This window comes from Platalea leucorodia (assembly GCF_965183815.1).
Source record: "Platalea leucorodia genome assembly, chromosome: 3".
NCBI classification, from domain to species: Eukaryota; Metazoa; Chordata; class Aves; order Pelecaniformes; family Threskiornithidae; genus Platalea; species Platalea leucorodia.
This window is the reverse complement of record NC_138825.1, coordinates 120578997-120602236: the sequence shown is the minus strand read 5'-3', so window position 1 is coordinate 120602236 and position 23240 is coordinate 120578997. Positions and strand designations below refer to the sequence as shown.

At 44.5% G+C, this 23240-nt stretch overlaps 1 protein-coding gene across 3 annotated transcripts in view; it reads right to left on the bottom strand.

Moving 5' to 3' along the window:
• Positions 1 to 10509: 10509 nt before the first annotated feature.
• EVA1A (eva-1 homolog A, regulator of programmed cell death) overlaps positions 10510 to 23240 on the bottom strand; it is a gene marked incomplete at both ends in the record, with an annotated part of 209026 nt that continues 196295 nt past the window's right edge. For 2 of the 3 annotated variants that reach the window (XM_082305936.1, XM_082305938.1), the window contains 3 exons: positions 10510 to 10880; positions 18267 to 18437; positions 22477 to 22641. In XM_082305936.1, coding sequence (XP_082162062.1) covers positions 10510 to 10880; positions 18267 to 18437; positions 22477 to 22641 — 707 coding nt within the window. Of the gene's footprint in view, positions 10881 to 18266; positions 18441 to 22476; positions 22642 to 23240 lie in introns of all 3 variants that reach the window. The other variant, XM_082305937.1, reaches the window with a different exon arrangement.

Below are 23240 nucleotides of genomic sequence, written 5' to 3'. Positions count from 1 at the left end.
GTAGACAATGCTTTTCCACCTAGGCAAAATTGGGAAAAACATCTCCTTGATGAAATATATAAAGGCCATGTTTACATGACCCAAAAGGCATCTATCTTAAGCCTCATGGTTGCTCCACTCCACTGACTTTAATCTAAGTATCTCACTACCATCTTGTATCTAGACATTCTTGTACCCCGGACATCTAAAGGAGTGTTGTGATACCACAAGACCTCTTTGGATGGTGGTTGAGCACTAGACACAATACCATTGCATGGTGCCCTGCCCACACTAAAGTAGACACATATTTTTGACCTTGCTTTTTCCCTGCTTTTTGCCCCAAGCTCTGAGATGGGCATGCTAATCAAAACAATGCACTTTTGTCCTCACAGACATGTTGTGAACGTACTCTTTGCAAAGCACCCCACCACTCCCATGACCCTGCAAAGAAGGAGGAGGAGTCATTGCAAGCCATGATAGAGTTCTACAGGCAGTTGGCACGCAGCTCCAGGAAATGAAGCCTGAGGGAGCAATATCTGCAAAGAAATACCTCATTATTACCCATTGCACTCATGAAATATGAGCGTGTAACCTTGTTATTAATGATGATACCGTCCACTGAAGGACTTGAAGGTGCCTGTCAGCCTTCATTCTGGCTTTTGCTTAGTTTCTGAGTGCCTGATCCCAACAGCCTGGAGGGCTTATGCAGAGGTGGAAAGGGGATGCTTCCTCACTATCAACCTACCTCTGCCACAGCATGAATCTTCACAGGTGAAGAATGGCTGGACAGGCCTTAACCTGTAGGTGATGATAGCTGAGAAAGCACTGCACACACATCAGCTTCTCCCCCTACCTCCTTCCCTTTTCTCCCTCCTCTTTCAGCCCCAAGACATGCTTTGAATACAAAATGTCTTTTTTTCCCCTCAGAGCTACATGAATGCTGGCTGCAAACCCTGGTAAGCACTCGTCAGACTGACAGGACCCAGGTCCCATCAGGGGCCCCCCATGAGTGCACCAACATGATGCCAAGAAAGTGAAACCAGGACTTTCAGCTCCTCAGCCACTTAAGTAAAAGGAAAATCTCCAGTGACTACTTCTATAACAAGCCAGTTTCCCTTAATTGGGCCAGCTACTGCTCAGGGACAAAAGTCTCACCCCATGGGCAGGACCACCATCTAGAAGAGGGTGTTGAATAGCTCTGTGCTCTTGCTGTATTGCTCTGCTATCGGTATGTGGGCCATAGCACACCCCTGCATTTAGCTGAAGGCGGTGTATCGCCTGTGAGAGAGGGTCTTGGTGCCATACATTATATGGTTTGCAGGAGCTGTTCAGACCATCTAATATCACTTCTGTACCACATATGTCAAGGCCTTCTCTGAATTTCCATCTGATCCAGAATGAAGTGTGTCATTCAGAAAGCCCCTACTCTTAATTAAAAAATTCCCCAATCACATAGAAACCATCACATGCTAATTTCTTCCAATCCCAAATTATTGCTGTTATTGAGAAAGTCTGTTTTATGTCCAGCCTGACTTTAGCTTCAACTTCATTGGCTCTTGGTTAGTAGAATTAGCCCAGAAGTTTTCAGCAATGCATTTCTTTATTAAAAAAAAATAAAGGCAGATTTGTGGAAAAGTGTTAGTTGTGATGGAGTTTCTCAACTCATCCCTGTTAGGCAATTTTTATTTGAAACATTCCAGATATTACCAGTCAAAAACTGTGGTTTTTTCAGGCATTTTAATAACTTGATATAAACTAGAAATGGTCCAAATCAAAATGACACATTCAGAAATTATTTACTCCTTCATCCTTTCACTGGAAGAGGTCTGTGTGGGTGTAGAAGACATAAATATTGACTGCTGTCACTGCTGCTTTTGCTTTTGAATGGCAATTTACAATAAGGAAGTAAATATAATTAGTTCACATTCAAATGGCACTTTTCCATCCTGGAAAACTGAGTATATTTTATAGCCAGTGTATAAACATGCCTGTGGTAAATCACTTCCCATCAGTGAACTGAATTGGCCATACAGCAACACCCATGCTAAGTTGTTTACAAGAAGAAATGAGATATTTCTTTTGTGGATTATTCTGCACCAGAAAAAGTTGTCACTGATGAAAGCGAGTCATGTTCTGTAAATAAAACATTTAAGGCTTGGGCTCTCATCCAAAAGGACCATGTAGCCTACTGGAGACTGTGTCATACCTACATCCTCTAGGCAAACCAGCCTCCAGGACTACAGCTGGGAGGGATTTTGGAAGCCCTTGAGGTTGGGAAGAGGGACCTGGGGAGTGGGGTCCTTGGAGTCAAGGGACTCTCTCCCAAACCTCTTGTTCCTGACACCTTCTCCTCTCCATCAGGAACCCCAGATGACAACCACATTGCCATCCCCCCAGCCTTCCCATGCTGCTGCCTGTCCCATCACTGCAGTCAGCCCTTTTCCTCCTATGCAGGTCCCCCATGCAGGGAAAGTCATGATCCTGCCACCAGGGAGGAGGCAGAGCTGGAGTTGGGAAGGCAATCTCAGAGGGAGCAGGAGGTTTGCTCTCCTGGCTGCCCCCCATGTGTGGGGCAGAGAGGGACATCAGGTGTGTAGACAGATGTGTTTGGGGCAGGAAGGAGTCACCAAGGAGCAGGAGCTCATTTCCTGGTGGATCCCAGCCCTCAGCAAGTGGGCTGGTAAGAGGCTCAGCTTCACCAGCCTCATCCCTTCTTGTGCTGGTGGTGTTTGTCTTCTCCTAGTCCACAAGGTAACCTGCTAAGGGATCCAGCATCACTGGTACTATAAACCTTGACATAAATCTAGATAGGAAAGCCTGCTAAGATGCTGCTATAGTAAAGGAAGCATCAGGGGAGTCTCAAAAGTATGCCAAGATGGCAGGTGGCACCTTTCAGGGTCTTGTCAGACAGCATTCAACCTTCCCTCCCAGGAAAAACATCCTCTAGAAGTGCTGTCTGGTGAGCTCTTTAGTCTTCAGGCTGCATCACTAGCAATCACTTTTTCTTGTTTTTCAGTCAGTTCTCAGAAGCAAGCTTGTCATTGCCAGATCACTTCCAGTTCCAGGAGAAAAATCCTGCACTGGTTTTGGATGCAAAGTCACCGATTCTGACTCACGTTGGTTTGCTTGAGCCCTCTTGAACTTTTTCTCTTAAATTGTCCCTCTAAAAGATGCCAGAAATACACAGATGCTTTACTGGTACTGTAATCATGTTGGAACCTGGACACCTAGGATAGCTATGGGCTGAAACAGCAACACTCTCAGATACTGCTGGGTCTGTTACTTTGGGGCAGTGCAGTGCGATTTCCAGAAAGGAAAGCAATTCATACAAAGAACAGTTCATAAAAAGCATCGGATGCCTCTGAGCTCTGCTGTTCCTGGGTGGTCTAGAGGCTCCAAAAACGCAGGAGCTGGAGAAAGGAGAACTACTTCTATCCCTTCTAAACAATTCATTCATTTAAACAAAAGTCCCCTTACACTGAGAATGAGGTGAGGACCGTTCCACATAAAAGGGAATTTTAAAGACCTTTGCAAGAAATGGAATGTACAAATTACTGCCTTTTTAAAAGCCAAAGGATGTTTTTCCAGCATGGCACTCTATCCCCAGAAAAGTGCTGCAGGGAGCTTACGTTTCACTCACGATACAGAATAACATCAGACTCCAAACATAACCAGAAAACAAACAAGCCAAGTCAGTGCCCTGCCAGAAACTGTAAAGAAAGATGCCTTTTCACTTACATGTCCCATTTCAGGGGTTTTTAATGCCACTTTCCATCACATCATTACAGCTTACATTTCTTCATGAAGTCATAATAGAAAGGGAAAGGTGTTTTCTCATAGCTCAAAGAAAGAAATTTGGCTTTGGTCCCATCTGCTGTCACTATTTGTCCTCAGAAAGTGTTTGCTCCAAAAACATAAGCTTATTATGCAGGAGAAATGATTGAAGTTCTCAGGAGGTGCCAAAGTGGCAATGTTTGCATTTGGCAGAGGATGCAAAGCCTTGGCAGAAATAGGTCCCCCTCAAGACTACATTTGCCCTGTTCAAGCTCAGCCTCAACATAAGGATTTGCTTTCCTTTGCAGCCACCCAGCTTTGCTCAGAACAATGTCCTTCAACAGGAAATAATTCCAAAACCAGGTTTTGATTTTTCCCTTCCAGCCCCCAATCCATGGGTTGTTCAATAGGAAAATGGCAGATGAACTAATGAAAGCCAAGATCCATTCCAGTGTCATAAAAAATGTCGAGTTTCCTCAGCAGTTAGTGGAAAACAGGTAGCACAGGTCCTCAACCAGCTAGGAGAAATAGAGGAAAAGGAGAGATCAGCCACAGGAATGTGGTCTGCCACAATTTACGGTCCTGGCCATAGCTGGGCAATCTAGGAGGGGAAACAGGAGGAGAACTCTAAGAGATTACTCAGCAAGGGAGGGATGTAGGAGGGACCGGGACACCTCAAAGAAAAATGCTTCCAAAGAATGATGGATTGGGCATTATCACAATGTCATGCCCCTCCTTTTCATTCATCTAGAAAGACAGCTGATATAAGAAAACATGACATACTCTTTGGAGGACTCACTTTTTAAATTAATTTCTTTAAATTGAAAAAAATCCCCAACTGAATATTCTTGCAAAGGACTTTATTTAGACTCTCTTATTGCAGAATGGAAAAAAAAATAAAACGTGCTTGAGTTTGCTTAGGTCTTGGGAGGGGATGATGAGCCTGTAGTTTTACCAATTAATTTTGTCATTGGTATGGAAAGGAAAAAGAGAAAGCAGGTGAAACAAAACATAAAATCAGGTAGTGATTTTCTTGAATTAAAAATACATCCATATTTTGAAATGTCATCTGGATGATTCTGACAGTACTGAGTGGTTTGGGAAGCAACCATGTGTTTGCAAACATACAAGTGCACTGTGAAGCCATCACTGACACATGCGTGTAGATGGGTAAATTACCACCAGTTTATTCCCACACCCCAAATAAATGGCTTCTCTGGCACTGAAAAATCAGACTGTCCTTCAGGAACTGGTCCCAGAAGACCAGGCCAGCAAATCTTGCCATTTTTTACAGGTTGTAGTAATAGTGGTGGAGATCACAGATGCCTGGTCATGCTCGTGGTCTTGACCACAGTGCCCCAGCACTATGTCAACAGCCTTTTGCCAGCAGAGAGTGGCTCCATTCCCTTAGTTCTTGATGAAGCTTCAGCACTAGGAAACCTCATTCGGTGAGGATAGGCCTGGCAGCAGGAGCCCCCTGTGCCCCATCCCCAACCTGCCAAAGGTTCTGATCAGAGGTTTGGCATGGAGCATGTTGGTCCAGCACCTCCTCTGCTTCTAGGGACCTTCCTGAGCTGCCCACTTGTGTGCAGACAGAAGGAAAAGAGAATCAGTGTTGACATCCATCAAACCTGCTTCTGGAGCGATGCTGGCCATATTTCCAGGCATTTGTCTGAGGAATGTATCTTGTGCCTCCCCTCAGCAAGCAGACACCTCCCAGGGGAAATCATGGGCCAGTTGTACTCTTCTAGCCTTGAGGACAAAGCCAGGTCCACCTATCCTTCTGGAGAGGCCCACATGGGAACTGGTAGGCTTTCACGATATGAGCAAGTGTCTACCAGAATGCACTTCCCAGAGCCTCTATAGCACATATATCTCTGAGCAGCTTTCAAGTGGTCATGGTTCAGCCAACACATAACTCCCACTGACATGGCACTAGTGACCCAGGGCTCCCTGATGCCATACTCCAAATAGTGACAATTATACCACTGTTGCTGGAATAGGTCCATTCAGTGGTGGGTAATTGAAAACCCTCAAAGCAACTGATTTGCTTAAATACTACTAAACCACTACACATCCACTCAGAGTAAGTGAGCACCTTCAGGGGTGTAGCAAATGCACGCTTATTGCAACATGAAGGTGAGCTGCAGGGTAATGAACCAAAACCATTACTGCCTTTTTGGTGAATTATGCTTAACTCTGACAGTCCTTGAGAAAACTGCAGAAACAGACTAGCAGACAAAGAGAAAAGGGAGGAAATTATGTGAAGGGGCAAGCTGCACCAATTCTAATGAGTGGACAACAAAAAGCAAGCAACACTGAGAAATTTTTGGGGGGGGGGGTATCTAAGGACACTAGAAACTCAGATGGAATTATTAAAACTTCACTGTGATGGAGACCTCAGTAATGATTGTGAGCAGAAGGATTTCTGGGCCAATGTAAGATGATTAATTGCTTGTGATGCCTCCAGAAACTCAAGAGAGCCCATGCAGCACAAGAGGAGATTCAGATTCCCCACAGCACCACGAGCGTATGCTTTTCATCCTGGCAGTACAACAGCTAAGCGAGCTTGCTTTATTTGTGTAGCCCCTGGGGTGCTTGGAAAGATGGCAGGCAAGGGGTTAAGTAGTGGCACTGCAGTTTCTGGAAGGGAAAGGCATGCCTCATTAACCGGCTGGAATTCATCGAGGATATGAACAGCAGAGTGGACATGGGAAAGGCAGCAAACTCCGCATTACCAAGATTTTCAGGGTACATTGAACACAGGTCCACAAAAGAGGTCAGTGCTGATGGACCGGATGATAGCGGGAGGCGAAAACAGCCCTGAGAAGTCAAGGGCGATGGGGAACGAGTAGGAGAGCAGGTATCTAACTAGAACAACTTACCTCTCTGCAGTTTCTCCATACACAACTGTGACTTCTCTAACCAGCCCCATCTGTCCCACCAGACAAGAGAATAACAAATGTGCAGTTGACTCTTCAAAAGTCTGACCCATCGTTTCCGTGTGTTCAGCTTCTCCCAGGAGAAGGACCCTTAATTTTCCAATCCATCACATTCATTTACAAAGCTAACAAGGAACGAGTTATCAAACCATAATTCAATGACTGTGGTTACTAATCCAAGTATCCTGCAATTTGTAGAAGCGTGAAAGTATCCAGGTATGTAGCTCAGGCACTTCACTTCCCGATGCTCACCTGCCACTAGCCTGCAGCCCAGAAGACAGTACACAGCAACAGCAACGCTATCTCCTTTAAATACAATATCATGTGGTTCCCCTTATTACCAACTGGCCAAGCAACACAGAGTCCAGGATTGTTCTGTTATCCTCCGTTAAAAAATTATAAAGCAAACTGAGGCATAAGAATAGATTCACATGGAAAATGACTTATCCAAAATGTCACTGAGTAAGAAATTCATTCACGAAACAGGAAAAGTTGATTTCAACTCCTTTATCTGTCTTTGGGAATTTGTATAGTGTTATTCTGGAAACAATATCTCACTTTAACGTAAAAAATTAAATGAGCATGGAAGTAAGAGAGCAGAGCTATGCGTAACCTCCTACAAGAGGGATTCACATTAGCCTGGTAGAAAAGTATGTATTCTCTGCTCTCTGGCTCTATGAGTGTTTAAATGTTTCATATGACACGGTGAGTACAACACAAAAGATTGAAACCAGGCAAGTCCAAAGCTCTGTGTGCTTAAGATACTCTCTTGTGGGATGAGAAATATGGATTTGACCCCTCCCACAGTGAATCCAGCTCTTCTATAGTCCAGGTGAGTGGTTTTGCTCCATTGGTTTACAGAGTTAAAGGCAACCTCCAACTTCTGTCCCACGAATCTTGATTGTGTTTTTTCCCCCAGACATACTATTCAGCACTTTTGGGACAAATCCAGAAATAGTTACAGAATGACTTAAAGTCTTTTACTTACGGTAGCTCAAAGGATTGTACTTTTTCTTTTTCTTTAGTCAAAGCCTCTAAAAAGAAATGCATGGCCCTAAGAGAAAAGGAGCTAGACAGTACGTAAAAGTATTGCATGTGCTGTGAAGATGGTGAGTCTACTTTTGTTACATCTTGTTACCTAGGGCAAGGCTGAGCTGGGCTTGTCTGCTCAACTCCGAAAAGTGACGTGCACAACTTGCTCCTTTCTCTCGCGAGCTTCGACTGGAAGATTTACAGCAGCACTAGCAATGCTAAGGGAGGATTTTTCATGCATTTGTAGCTGGGGTTCAGTTGTGATTTACATTTGAAGCAGATACTTTAATCCCTCGGTTGCATATGAGGTACACTCAGACTTACTGCACTTGCTCTTTCCTCTGGTAAAAAAAATTCATTTGGGAAAATCATATACATAAATCCATTCATTTATAGCATTTTTACAATCAGTTTTGCAGTCTATCTCCCAGGACACAGGACTCTAAATCTGAAAATTTGGTGTCCCTTATCACCAAGGTTGAGGGACTGTATCTTGCTATAGGGGAAAACACGCGGCCAACAAAACTGTTCCCACTGACCTCATCCTGTCGTTTTGCTCCTCGACACCTTCAGCAGAGTGCATTCAACATTCCAGCTAAAGCATAGCACCTGGCAATGTATCCTGGGTTCGGGACCTGCCTCCTGCTTTATTTCTAAATATCAGCTGCAAAATTACATCCTGGGTCAATACTGAGCCTTTCCATTTGAACCTTCACAGGCCCAGGAACAGGAATCTTTCTGCAGTACTAGTATTGCCTTCACAGGTGAAGCCACCTCTCGCTGGCCGGCCTCATTTCTGATGTTACTGGTACCACCAGTTGCAGTTACTCAACTTTGCTCTCACCCTGCAAAAGCCAGGAGAAGTAGTTGCAGGCACTTCAAATGCAGCTTTCCTCAGCCAGAGAAGGAGTCCCACAGTGACCCCAAAGAGTGCCAAGAAGGCCCTTGTTGTCAGGGGGCTGTCCCACCATGCAGCTGTTTGGCACAGCACATGAACAGCCCCACTCTAATGTTCTCAGTCATCTTGTGGGCAGGTCCACCCATGTTCATCTCTCCTTGAGGCTAGGGGAAAGCTCTGGGCATTCAGAGCTTTTGGTCGATATTTGCTTTGCTGGCATTTTGTGAACTCTTAAGACATAAGCATATCTAAGTGACAGAGTAGCACATCCCAAAGCCATGCAGGCTAAAGCAGGGTTGTGCAGACTTGAAAAACACCAAGCTTTATAGCTGAAGTGATCTGAACTGGTGCTTGGGAGTGACTAATAAGCACCTAGATAGCGAGTAGGGTGCTGATATCCCATTGAACACTCCATGGGACAACTGAAGGAGCACTAAGATATATTTCACCTTTTTCCCATGTGTTCTTTGGTTTATTTAACGTTTGCTTCTGGCCCAGGTATGATTTGGATCTGGGCGACAGACTCAAAGCATCATGAAATCACTGGGATTCTTTCCCTTGGTGCGTGTAGGCTTTGGTATGGCCCCTTGAGAAACAACACGTTGCTCAGCTGCTTCTGCTTATGTGTACTGCAGAGGTAGACTGATGGGCTGCAGCCGAAGGAGAAAGTGCCTCCAGGTTCCTGCATGCAGAAGGCGTCAGCCTGGATTGCCTGCAGAGGCGTGCTACTCTTCCAAAGCATCTCCCTTGAGTAACAACACCTATGCCAAAAGTCAGGATGCAAATTCAAATGTATTGAAGAAAACCAGAGTTTATTTAGCATTTATTCCCCATTCTGTTGTCATATGTGGCTTTTTCTGTCTCCATTTTCCTCTGGTAAACATAGACCTTTTATTTTTTTTATTTTTTTAATAAAATATATAAAACATTGTGCATTGCTATCCATAGGAAAACTGTAGTTTAACAACAAAAAAAAGAATAAGGCACATTCCTGTGCAGCATCTTCAAATATATATATATATATTTAAAACAAAACAAAACAAAAAGAAAACCCTTTTCAACCTCTTTGAGGTTGTTAACTGCTCACCAGTCACTGACACATCTCTTATATTACCATAATTTCACTGTTGGAGGTGGGTTGGGTTGGGTTTGACAGGGGCCAGCAGGGAGAACAGACTCAAAAAAATAATAGGATTTTATCCCTGAGGTGTCAGTAAAAAAAAAAAGTTCCCATTGAAAAGGAAGACGAAAAGACAGCCATAAATAACTGAATACACTGTGGCAAACATCCAAGCACCGAGATGATTTCACAATGGAAGAATCCCCCTCCCCCCATCCCCCAGTTCTTAACAAGTCATATTTGCCGTTGGGTTTTAATTAGGTTAATCTCATGGCTTCTAAAGTCACAAGAAAATCGGTCAGGATGCACCTCCCCCTCCCTTCCCAAATCATCTTTCCAGATTTGTCATTTTGTTCACAATTCTCCGACAGTCCTCAGGAAAGGGAAACCAAAAAATCCTAAATGAACACCAAAACCTGGACAACTTCTCTCCCCAGCCAAGAGGGGAGCACTCGTACCGCAGCATCCCGAATTCCATGTCCCACATAGGAGGATTATAATTGTCACCTTCCTGCCTGCTACTAACAAGTGAAGTTGGCAACCACCTCTGTTGTAACCAGAAAGTGTCCGTGAAGAGGGGTGATAGCAATATGTCAGGGAGACGGAGACAGGGAAAGCTTTATTGCTGTCCATCCACACTGCTCCAGGTAGCATGCCTGAAAGGAAAAGGGGAGATACCCATGTAACACTCCTTCTCTCCCTCTCCTCTATCATGTGTGGAGGAGCCCCAGGGTGCAGGGCAGGACGGTTGGACTCCCCATTGCTTAGTAGTAACGGTTGAGGCTCCTGGTCCCTGGGATGTCCGGCTGGCCGTTCATCCAGATCTCCCGGATGATGCGCTCCCGCTCCTCCAGCCGCTGAGCTCGCTCCAGCTCCTCCGCCGAAGTGAAGACGTTCATGTTCAAAGTCCTCTCAAACCTGCGGTGCCTGCGGGCAGACAGGTCCGAAGTGGTGTCCGAATCGTCATCGCTATCGCTGCTGTCGCTGTCGCTCTCCCGCTCCCGAGGAGGTTTTTTCACGGAGGAGCGTTTGCAGTCAGTTCGGCAGGACACCCTTAGCACCAGGGCCAGCAGGGTCAAGACGAGTCCAATGCACACCCCGGAGACAAAATACAGAGCAGCCCGCTCAGGGTTTTCTGAAAGGGGAAAGAAAATGATTCTCAAGAACAACCCTTAAAAGAACAAAACACACACAGCTCCTCCCTGCACATACCAGCCACGGTCTCTGGAGGGGCAGAGTTTCTAATGGTTTCTTTTACTTCCAAACCCTCCTTTGCCTCCTCTCCCCGGGGAAATCAGGAAGGGGAATTTAAATGTGGGATTTGCTGCCAAGGCATTTGCCCGCATGCAGAATGTGAGTTCGCTGCAGTCATGTCTTGGAGTTTTCTGGAAGGGGAAGGAGCAGCCCGCAGAATTAAATGCTAATTCCAGTGGCTGTGCAAGCGGGGTTGACACTAGGGTGCTGCACACCCAGCAGCAGCTAAGTGCATCTCTCTGTTGTATCCATTATCATCGTACAAGGAATAAAGATTATTTACAAAGCTCCCTGTGCTGTGGCCCAGCTGAAATGGGAAGCCTTGCAGCATGGAAAAATACATATTATTTATTCATAGGTTTCATTTGCTTATCTAAGGCAAGTGTGCTGGCTCTCCGCCCAGACCACCAAAATGTATACCTGTGCTACACAAGCATAGCTGGAGTCGGTGCACTAACAGGATGAATCCTACACAGCCACATTTCAGAGGTGATATAACAAGTCTCCAAAGGATCCACAATGCCTTTTAAATTAGGTTGTATTGTTTATTCACTACCTTTTTTTTTTTTTTTTCCCAGGTCATAGGACTACTTAGAAGTGTAATTATGATAAATTTTGCTACTGCAATTCCCCTGGATTGAATCATCTTGGCATATTCCAGGTTTATAGGTACACTGAATGGGTGAAGGTGAACCGAGCAGAAGTGTCAAGGCCAGCTTGTGTCTGCTCCACTGTGTCTGCTGGGAGTCCTGAGTTCAAGGATGGACTCAGTTCCTCAGATGAGTCTTATTCCCTTGAACTCAGTGATGGAGCTGTGACAGTTCCCACCAGCTGAGAGCCTGACATTCGGCCCCGAAAGATCTCTGTAACTAAAAGGTTATGCTCTACCTTCTCTTCCCCCCACTGTGCCTTTAGAAACTGCCCTCTCCAGCTGATTTCCTTAAAGCAAAGTTTGCAGAAGATGAACTGGAAACCATTTGGAGATATTCAAAACTGAACAGGACAAGACTGTGCTCTAATTTCAAAGTGGCTCTAAATTTGAAGTTAGCCTTGTTCTGAGTAGGGGGTTGCACCAGGTGACCCCTGAAGGCCTCTTCCAGCCTAAATTATTCTCTGACTTTGTGGACAGAGCCCAAATACTGACTTGTGCACTGTTCAAGGCAATGCATAGTTCAATGCCTGGAGATGCTAATGGAACAGTTACAGAGACAAAACGCCTTTGTGCTCTTCACCTCTCTCCCAAACGAACCTCAAAGGTGACTAACAAGCCAAGGTGGAGGAAGATGTCATGATAGTCTGAAAATTGGCTAATAAAACGAGACCATTGCTAGAGTGGTTGGTGTGGATGGTATGAGGGAAAAGTAAGCTGAAGAGAGATTACAAAAAAGAGGAGAAAACTGCAGCATATGCATTCAGCAAGTCCAAAAAAAAAAAAAAGAGGAGAGAAATGCAGCAGTAGTTGGAAAGTCAAGTGAGACCAAAGCCAGAGGTTTTAAGCTAAGATATTTTGACAAAATCGAAACAGCAAAACTCCAAAGGTAAAAGAGAAGATACCAGAGCAGGCATGAAGGATGTGCCAATGGCTCTTGTAGCAATCTGGCTGTGTGAAATCCTGGCTCCAATGAAGCTAATGGCAACTCTGAACTCAAGAAGCAGAACTCAAAACTTCAGCCCTTTTTGTGCAGTAGCAAAGTTGCTGCCCATCCGGTACTATGTGAACAGTAAAGAAGTGGCCTGAATTTCAGAGATTTGAAAACCCCGGGAAAAGCAGAATCACTACCCGATAGCACTTTTACCTCCATGTGCAATATAACTCAGGATAGTAATTGCAAAGCTCCACTTGCAAGTAGGCCTAAGGAGGGCTCTGAGGACACCCAGAGCGTGGCAGTGTGAGAACAAATGAGCAGGACTGATCTGTTTGTACTGGAAGATGCTCGGTCCAGGCTGCCTCTGCTCTGCCAGGCTGACAGGATTCCAGGCACGCTTTCCTGAGCACCATGTTCCTGCACACACATGGGCTTGATTTGGTTGCATTAGTTCCACTGCTCACTCTTTTAAAGCAACTCATAAAAAAACATAGATTGGAGCCTGAGACGCAGACACATGCGGTTTCTCTTCACCCATTTTTGTCCATGTCCTGCTTTTCCTTTCTCCTCCACACTCCCTTTTCCATGCTACTGTACCCAGCTCACGAGCAAGCTGCATCTCGATTGCTACTTAAGCAACCATTTTTCATTCCCTGCTTGTGCTTGTATGTATAGCCCTTCATGCAGTGCGATAGCTGTAATTGAATCTTTGGGCTACAGTGGCATTTATGAGCTCTTGCAGCTACTCTGTCAATATCTGAGACACTGTCTGGACTTCTTCACTGAGTTGTAACCCTACATTCAACTGCAGTCTTGGCATTTATCATACGTACAATCCACTCACACAGCAACATCTCTTTTTTTCATAGCAGAAAGAGCAACTTAAGCTAAAAACCACAGGCTCTGCTTTTTCTCAGTTGAAGTAGCCAAGTCAGCAATAGCCTAGATTTGGGGGTTTAACAGTTGATTAGTGATTTTGAGAGCCTCCCCCATTGCATGTTCTACCTGCAAACACAAAAAAGAGGCATCCTCTTCAGCAAATGGATGCTCAGCATCTTCCAAAAAATCAAACGTAGCTCAGATTCATCATGCCAACACTGAAGCTTCTCAAAACACTCATTATATTTGAAAAAAAGCTCTTTAAAAGGCATCAGCAGCAGGAGTTAACATAATTTTGATATGCATTTATGTGTGTGTGTACCCATTAACACATGGATTTTGACCAGTGTACCTTTTTCTTCCACTGCTGTGGATGACAGCTCAGTTATGTTTTTCTCCTAAACTTCTAGCAGGACCCAGTTGCTGTCAATCTCTTTAGCTGGGATTACCTTTCACCTTCCTGGCATTTCTCTTTCTGGACTGAAAGCATTGATGAAAATGTCACTGATTCAAGCCTGATTTTAATCCACGCAGACAAAAGATATATGCTTTTTATAAGCCTCTATACAAAAGCCACCATTTTCTAGGCGCTCAAACTGGCCAAAAATTAGAAACACATTTTATTTTGTTTTTCCAACCAAACCAGCAGCAATTACGGAGCCTGTTTCCTGAGGGCTAACAATCTGCTGGGAGCATCAGCCCAGACTGCCATTAATTCCCCAGGAAATGCCCCAGGCCAAGGTTGTTATTGCTATTATAATAAATTGTTTCAATAAATAAAAAACAATCTAGGCATTAACGCTGCTGGCTTCCTGTGATGGCTTCATGCATTCAGAAACCTCAGTGGGGAGGAAAATTTCAGAGGGCCTCAGTAAAAGGTTCAGCATTAAGCATGGCCAGACAAACAGTAGGAGCAATATCTTCTAGAGAATTTACAGTTATCCCCACAGGCTGCCGAAATCCCCTGGTAGAACAGAGGAAGCTCTCCAGGAGCCCCTTATTAATAAGGCTCAGGCCAAGCAGTCTAAAAGTTGGAATGATCTCCCCTGGGTTGTTTTTTGGAAGCCCCTTGTTAATGACTTGGCAGCAAAGCTTTGCTTGTGGAAGAAGAATAAAACAGGGATTTGTGGAGGTTTCCCTCCAACTACTTCAGCCTGAATGCAATGACAAAGCTGGAGTAAGTCAAGTCCCCTGTCCAAAAGGATGCACTGGAAGTGCTCTGATACAATTTGAATGTTTAATATTTATACAACCACATGGGATGGTTCTGGTCTTGCTGGTAACTGTGACTGCAAAGACAGTTCCAGCTGTCACTGAGACTGGTGAAGTCTTTCCAAACACTCAGACAGGTTTTGGAACAGGTCCATGACAAATAACAGGTCTGAGGTTTGTAGGCAGACATTGCATCTAATTAAAAAACTAATTCTATAAAGAAAATCAGCTTTCAAATTAACGGCATCTCTGTGTCTTTTGCAAGACTGAACTCTAAATAATATTTATTTGTTTGATCAGATGATAAATTCACTCCAATTGACATTGTTCACTCTTTCTCCCTGTTTCTGAAGAAATGTTGTTTTCAAGGTTCTGGAAGCTGGGATAAGACTAACACCTAACTGGCTTTTATACTCCTAACCACGATGATAGCTGCAAACAGATTTGATGGTGAAAACCAATAGAGGCTGCAGAGGGGCTTTGCTTTCTGCTGTGCTGTGATTTTAACTCCTCGGCTGTCAACAGGAATGTTCCCAACTTTTATATGGGAACATCAGTCAAAAAGATGGTGGAAATGAGCACAGAGGCTTTCACTAATATTAGCACTTCTCTCTCTGCGCTACAAGACTCTGCACGTTCGAGTGACCCAGCCTGCAGACTCTTCACCTGCAGCTGCCCACCCAAACCTGCCATTTTGTGCAGCAAATGTGAACACCACTGACCACAGAGGTGATCCGACTGATTTGTGCATGCTCTCCCCCTGCCAGGAGGCAGGAAAAGTAGTAGAGTGGATCATCCTTTCAAGCACGCACTTTACCCATGAAATACCAAGTGCCCACAGCTTCTTTTTCCTGGTGGGTTCTGAGGGTATACACCACCCTCTGCCTCAACAGAAAAAACATCTTTACATGTTGCCCCTGCCTATCTACAGTTTTCTCTTGCAAAGTCTCTTTTGAGCCAACTGATCAGCATGGGGAAGCCCTGAAAACAGCACTTTCAGTCTGCATATTTTACCTGAGGGACATTTTTAGCGTCATGAAACAGAGCAGTTTCTCTTTGGCACCAAGGCTGTGGTCAGGAGCCGTGGGAAGATGTGTGAACCAGAACCAGCCCTCCCTAGCCGCCCGATACCCTGCCTCTCCTGAGCCACTATAATGGCTCCTCTATGGACATTAACAGCTGCTGTGGCTTAAGCCGCCTTCAGGGCCCCAAACTCAGGCGAGCACAAAAATTTCCAACTGTTCTGCTGCTCCAAATCTGCAATATGAAGAGGGATGGCTTTGCAGTGCTCTAGTTTTATGCAAATGATAGCCGTGCCCTGTGACACAGCTTGTCTTTGAACTCATAATCTAAAACCTCTCCATATTCACATATAACAAAATAAATCATGCCAAATCCATCCTTTCCACTAAAAGCAGAGGGCTATATTACATGCAGCAAATAAAGATGGTTTAGGGCATCTGCTGTTTCAATCCGTGGGGCAGCCATCAATTACTTTTGTAATAAATAACGAACTGAACACATGTATCATTGAGACTAAACCCCATCTAACAGCCATGGTTAAGTACACTGGAAAACATGAGCAACAAGCTCCTGAACTCATCACTGGAAACCAAAGTCGTGAGGTCTGAGTTTTACCTATTTGACATGCAGTGGATGTGAACACATGACAAGGAGACCAGATCATGAGAGGGCAAGCAAATCCCACAGCAACAAGATAGTTAAAGCCATCCTTATTTATTATTTGTGCTACAGTAAAATCTAGAGGCTCCTGCCAAGACTGACACCTTGTGAAGGGGATGAATCGAGGCCTTGTGCCCTACAAAATGATTGCAGGGTCAAAGAGTTCTGCTGTGGTCAATGGAAGAAAAGTCCATTGGGCAGCAGCAGCAGCCCTGAATCATAGCCCCAACTGTCCCTGACCATAAGTCCTACAACCTTCTGCTGCCCATTACTGTTCAGATGGGGAGAATAATATTAATAGCATTTTATGTTATAGTAACATTGGGAATGCAGGTATTTTCATGTCAAAAAATGGCAGCTGTAGGTAAGAGGCGGGGAGAAGTGTAACAGATTGAAGACTCCTTTAAAGTTTGTTTTTTCTAATCTTTCCTTAGAGAAGCCCACGCTAGCAAAAATATATCCTACTCAGCTATCTTTTGTGAAGAACACTACTAATTCCACTTAGCAGGCACTTAAGCTGCCTGCTTCTTAAAGGTGTCACGAAAAGATGGATCCTGACGTATAGAAGGGCAGAACTTTGGATTCACCATTCATGGTCCTTTCAGAAGGACCCTCCACTAAATGTGCAGAAACACACTTACTAATCTACTCAGTGATTCCAAAATGCAAAGCCTAAGTTAGTTGTTTGAAATCCAAATACTTGTCTGTAGCAGCATGGTTGTATCTCAGCAAAAGCAAGAGCATGGCACCAAGAATGCATTAGTATTTATTCAATTAGCAAGACTGAATGGCACACAGATGTGAAAAACTAGCTCACAAATATTGGAGTTTTAGTGATATAGACCTCAGTGCTCCAGAACGGCATAATTGCATTACAGTGGTGCTGGCAGACTGGCCGCAGTACACAGAATTATTAACAGCATGCAGTAAAAGAGCAACACATTAGTATTACTAGCAAGGTAATATTGCTTGGCAATAAGCATTGCAAGGTAACAAGGATACAAACCTTTCATTAAACAAATGGAGAATACCCATAAGAAAAAAGTGACCACGAACAGCGTGTCCTGCATTGGCAGGCTAGTTACACAGAAACCAGGGCCCTCCTTCTGGGGAAAGCAGCAGAGATTGGCCTAAAATATGCTGAATTAGTGCATCCAATGCTATTCAGCCAGTGCTCCTCCTTTTTTTGGGTTAGGTCCTCCAACTCTGTAGGCAATCCCTACTGTTGACAAGGTACCTCATGCAGTTGTGGGATGGGAAATATTTGCACTGTATCACCTTCCTCTACTGTACTATTTGCTATCATCATTGTTATTGACCCCGAGCGCTCAGTAGGGAACACAATCTTTACTTCAACTTTTAAAGCGAATCTTATTAGAAGACCGCTCCTCTGTTATTTGAAAGATATATGTGGGTGAAAGATAAACTGTGATCCAAGGAAATCTAACTCTAAACTAGATTTAAATATACAATTAAGCAGACTCTCAAGTTACTTCATCTTCACACTTCTACTGAAGATAAGCCAAATTCTTCTAAGCAGGGTAACGATCTGAGTGCTGCTTATTTTCCAAATTACAGGACAACAAGCTTGCCTCCCTAATGAGCCAGGCTTTGATCTCCAGGAAAATGGAGCATTAGGAATAATACCACATGTAAGATTACATTGTATTTAACTCCAGATGAGAGCAAATCCAGTGGAAAGCAGAGCACAATAAACCCTGTTATATACTGTCTGCTAGAGATGCCCTGGTCAGGTCTTTCAAGGGAGAATTCGCTGAGAGACGAATGAAAAATATAAACAGTTCAAAGAGGCAGATTTAGCCCTAGGTGACTGTGAAATGTAGGCTCAATTGAGGGTCTACAAAGAGCTTGCAAGAGCCCAGAGAGATGGCAGCCGCAAGACCTACCTGTGATAAAGGCATACGCTGCTAGGATGTTGCTGAGCAGTGCCATCTCCGTGCTAACGCCCACGGGCTCCATGCTGCTGTTGAGCGCCGGCGGTTGTGTCTCATCCACGGGAATCAAGAAGGGGGTGTTGTCTAGAGGGTAGAAGGTGGCCGATCTCCCTTTCTTCTTCTCTGCTTTGAAACAGAAAGGGAATGAGGAACGAGGCACGTGCCCCAGCCCTACCCTGCCCTATCCCCACCAGGTCAGCATCTGCGTTCAGAAATCTGGAGCCGCTCAACAGCAAGCCACCCAAATTTGCCCCTTTTGGGGGGCAACTAAACCTTCTCAGGTAGCTTCAGCTGAGCACATACCCTGTCTGCATCCAGGCAGCATCTTCTCTCCCCCGTCTCCTGCTCTTTCATGTCACCACTTAGACACACCCACCTACACTACAGCAAATATATAATCAGGTTTCTTTTCTCTTATGTAAATCAAAGGAGCCTTTATCAACAGTGGGTTCAGCTAAGCTTGTAATAAGGACTGGAAAGCACAGGCAGAGCCGGCAACCCTCTGCCGGTGTCGCGCTGGAGTGACCCATCCACACCTGGCAAACAGACGTGCTTTCTCTCCAGCCTTCTTGGGGAAGGGCTGACCTGAGTTTATGACTTCCTTCAGAAGCCTGCTCATATTGTGTTTCACCCAGGCACCATTTCCCCTTTGGAGAGGTGAGTGAACATGGGTTAATGATTTGATTTTATTTGTTGAAGACTGGAGCTAAGGAGGCAGCTAATTTCAGGAGGCTGAAAGAGACCCTTTCAGGCCTTATCAGCTCGCTGCTGAGTGCTCCCTGCACCTTGATCTGCGGGCAGACACCCCCACTAGCCACAAAACACTAATTGTTTTAAACACACAAAAAAGTCGGTGCACAGGATCCAGCTCCATCATCTATGTGATTGTTTAACTGTAGCTATTGCATTTTTTCAGGCTCCCGTTCCTAGGTGTCTGGTTCTGTCCAAAAGCAAGCAGCACACCGTAAAATCACAGACTTGCACCTGTCTTCCACTTATCCGCAGGTATTAAATTCAGGAAGCTGTCAGGTCCATCTTTGATAATGCCATCAGTGCCATGCAAGTAAAAGCACTCTGACAGCAGCCACGACGTGAGACGGTCTGTGTTCACCGGCTGCCTGATCCGTCTCCTTTCCCTGCAAACCCGGCAGCGTGGGACGTCACGTTCAGCTTCCCGCTGTGCCAGGCAGCGGCTCAGCCCAGGGAAGCAGCAACAGAAATTGAGGGGTGTCAAAGAGAACAGGTAATACTGGATGGAGAGGGACTGAGTGCGTGAACGTGCATGCAGTGATGCCAACTCCTAATGTGCCTCGGAGGAGAAGCAGCGGGGATGGAAGTCCAGGTGTCGCTGCAAGGGATCAGCCCCAAGGAATGCGGGCACAGTTGTATCTCTGCCACTGAATAGCTGCATGGCCTTGGGAAAGCCGCATGTTACAAGCTACCAAGGTGTTAATGACTGGCCCTGAAGCAAAGTTTTTAAACATGGGTGCCTGGGTGGCAGATCCAAAAGGGAAAAATATCCCAAGAACCTCTTGCGTTAGGTGAATAGAGATCACCGAAGACCAGTTGTACCAATAGAGGCACTGGAGCACAGAGGGTCAAGGGCACATTCAGCAGGAAGTCAATAGCAAAGTTTTGGAAAATCTTTTAATTCAGATGTAGGCACCGACACGTCCTCTAATCTTTCCTTTATTCTCCTTGCTTGGTAAATCTATGTCTGTACAAGTGGTTGGATTTTTCTCTACCACTGTTCCTGCAAAGAAATCCATGACAGCCGGGTAGATTTTTCATTTCTAAAAACTGAACCTAAAAACGCGACACTTCAGAGCATCTCAAGTAGCACTATGCATCTAAACTGAGGCAACTGAATCCTTATTAGTTGACACATCCTAGAGAGTTATTCAGCTCTCCCTGTAGCAGACACTTAGAGCTTAATGTATTTGCTCATACACAGACATCTAAGACACCCCAGGGTCAGGAGGACATCCATGCAGAGATGGCAGTTATGAGAAGGGATACAGGGAAACTCTCACCCTTCTAGGGCAGCATTTAGAAGCCAGGTGAACACCCCGGGTCATCTCAAATGACACATTTATACGGGGGTAACTGAATCCTGCCTGAGATTTCTACATACTGAGGTCTGGCTCTGAACTAGTTAATCTGAAAACTCTTTACAATCAATGAAAATGAAGGGCACCACCAGGAAATAATCTCATATATATTTCATAAATATATATCTCATCATAAAAAGGACTGCTGAGTTAGGTGGCTCCAGGTTCCTGCTAGGTCTTTGAGAGTTTTCTACAACTCTGCATTAAAGTCCAGTTAATGTGTCTGGACTGCAGCTGCACAGAGCTGGTGGGATATGAACCTGGGGCCTCTGTGCCACGCTCTCTCACATGTCCAGTTCTGGTTTAGTGACAACCCACCTGCCCCTCACTGTCGATACATTCACGGGATCTCACTGGGACTAACATTTAAATAATACTTGCAGTTGGGTCTTCCATGGGCATGTGCTAGATCAGCCAGGAATGGCTCAGATGGACACCACTTCTGCTGGGCAAGCGGCATCCCTTGTAAACCATGCCATGCAATAATGGTGTATTTAGGAGACAGAGTAAAGCATAACTCCTCTCATGTAAGATGTAAGAAGAGTCTTTTTTTTTTTTTTTTCACTCTGACTTGTCCAAAGAACAGATGCAATCAAACAAGTTTTTAAATGAATACTCATCTGCATACACTATACTCTGGCAAAGAGCACCACAAAACCACAGAACTGGTTTTGTCATCTGCAGGATTGTACAAGCACAGACAGGGAAGACAGAAAATGACTGGAGTTACACAGAAGGGAAAAAACCAAACAAACACAATTTCACAAGGGCCATGTGTTGCTACACTATGCGGTTCCCTGGTCTGCCATTCATTCCAGGACCATACTAAAAGACATCCCCTTTCCTCCTTGCTAGCTTTGAAGACCTTGCCTATGCCTAATCAGCTCACCTACTACTAGTTTTCTCTTCAACACCCTTTCTCAGCTGTTCCCAGTCACTCAAAGTGTTTCCCTGTGACTTTACACAAAAGCTGAACAAAATTATTTCAGCTAGCAGTAAATTTGCCCAACACCATAGGAGAGGTTATTCAAGATACCAGTCTGACTTTAGCAAATGGTTTTAATGAAAGAAATAAAATGGGAAGGGAGATTACAGAAATGTCCAAATATTTCCTTTTCCTATTTTCAAAACATTCTTTTAGCTTTTAATTCCAAAATTACATCTTTGTTTGAAAAGAGGTGCATATTTTAAAAATTAATGAATAAACAATGTGAAAACTAAACAAAACGTGTCATTTGTAGAAGTGAAATGTTTAGATGAATGAAAACGAGTTCAGGATATTTTTTTTTTTGCTTAAAAGAATCACCAGGATCACAAAATTTGTTTTGGGCTAACTCAAAATTCCTTTCCCTGCCAATTTTTCAGTAAGGCCTCCAACCTGACAAATCTGTTATTGACGACTCTTAATTATCTGTGGATTGGCTATCCAAGCTGTGGATTAACTTTGCCAAGAGTGTAGACAGAGACAAGGTAGCTCTGCCCGTTCCCAGCCTAGAGCTGAATCTCTGGGAGCACAGGCTGGGAATTTCAGATCTAATGTCATATACCATCTCCTGCGTGCTGGGAGACACAATGCAAAACCACCAGCTAACCCAATATGTGCTTTTCCTTTATTCATACACCATCCCTTCCTCCTACTCACTTATCCCTATAGATGGCTAAGATTTGACTTCATTCATATCTCTTGACTTTGCATTTTATGAAAATAGCATCATATTTCAAAGCTCGGTTGAAAACTTCTCTGTCCCCTGTGAGCCAGATCTACTGTGTCTGCCCTGTTTTTTTTTTCTTTGCCACTGTATTAGATGGGTCTGCAAAGTATTTCTGTGATGAGTTTTGACATGCATGTCCATGACTGCTATTTCAAGGAACCCAGTGTGGGTTTCACAGTTCACTTAGTCCATCGCTGGTCACGCCTTGAAGCTTCTCTTTCTGACTGTGGCATGGATGGAGTTTGGGAACAGTACAGAAACCCAGATAAGGGGAGATAGAAGAGAACAGTTACCAGAACACAGTTAGGTTTGGACCAACATCGCAATAGTCATAGCTACCTGGGAGAGCTTGCCCTATGTTGGAAGAAGAGACATCAGAAAGGAACACGTCGTCCCCTATAACATTGGGATCAAACACTCTTGGCCGCAGTGGAAAATGTGGCTTCTGAAATCCTTGGTAATTGGTTGGTCTTGGCTGGGTTTCATGCAGAAGCTTCTTGGGAACTGAAAGAGAGGAGTAAGAAGAGCACGGTTGTTAGAATGAGTTATTTCAGTTGGTCAGAATGAGAATTATCACATTATGCTATGGGGTCAGCTGATACTTAATTATACCATATGCAGACCAAACAGACACTCATTTACCACTATGATGAATGCTCTCCAAATGCCAGCACAGAGACATTCAAGGAGAGAACGCTGGAAACCATAAAGTGATTAAGACATTGTTTATTTACAATTAAGCTTTGAGACTAGACTAAGGATCAGATTCAGACATCTTATTTAGACACCCGTCTTAGAAACTGAAATGCCTAGTAAGCCAGGCTTTGGCCTCAGCCCTAAGCTTCAGAGTATGTCAGCTAGACACCTCTGTTCCCACCCTGACAGCGGGCTGGGCAGGATGCCCCATAGCAGTAGGGTATGCCTGAATAGCTGCTTCTCTCCAGCCATCAAGTTGCTGGCTCAAGACTGCACATCAGAAGTTTCTGGCCACTCTGGATTCACAAAACCAGCCTCTGGGGGATGCTGTTCATGTGAAATCATAAAGCTTAAATCATCCACCACAGAAGTAAGAAACCCCACGTCTAAGAAACCCTCCCCACCCT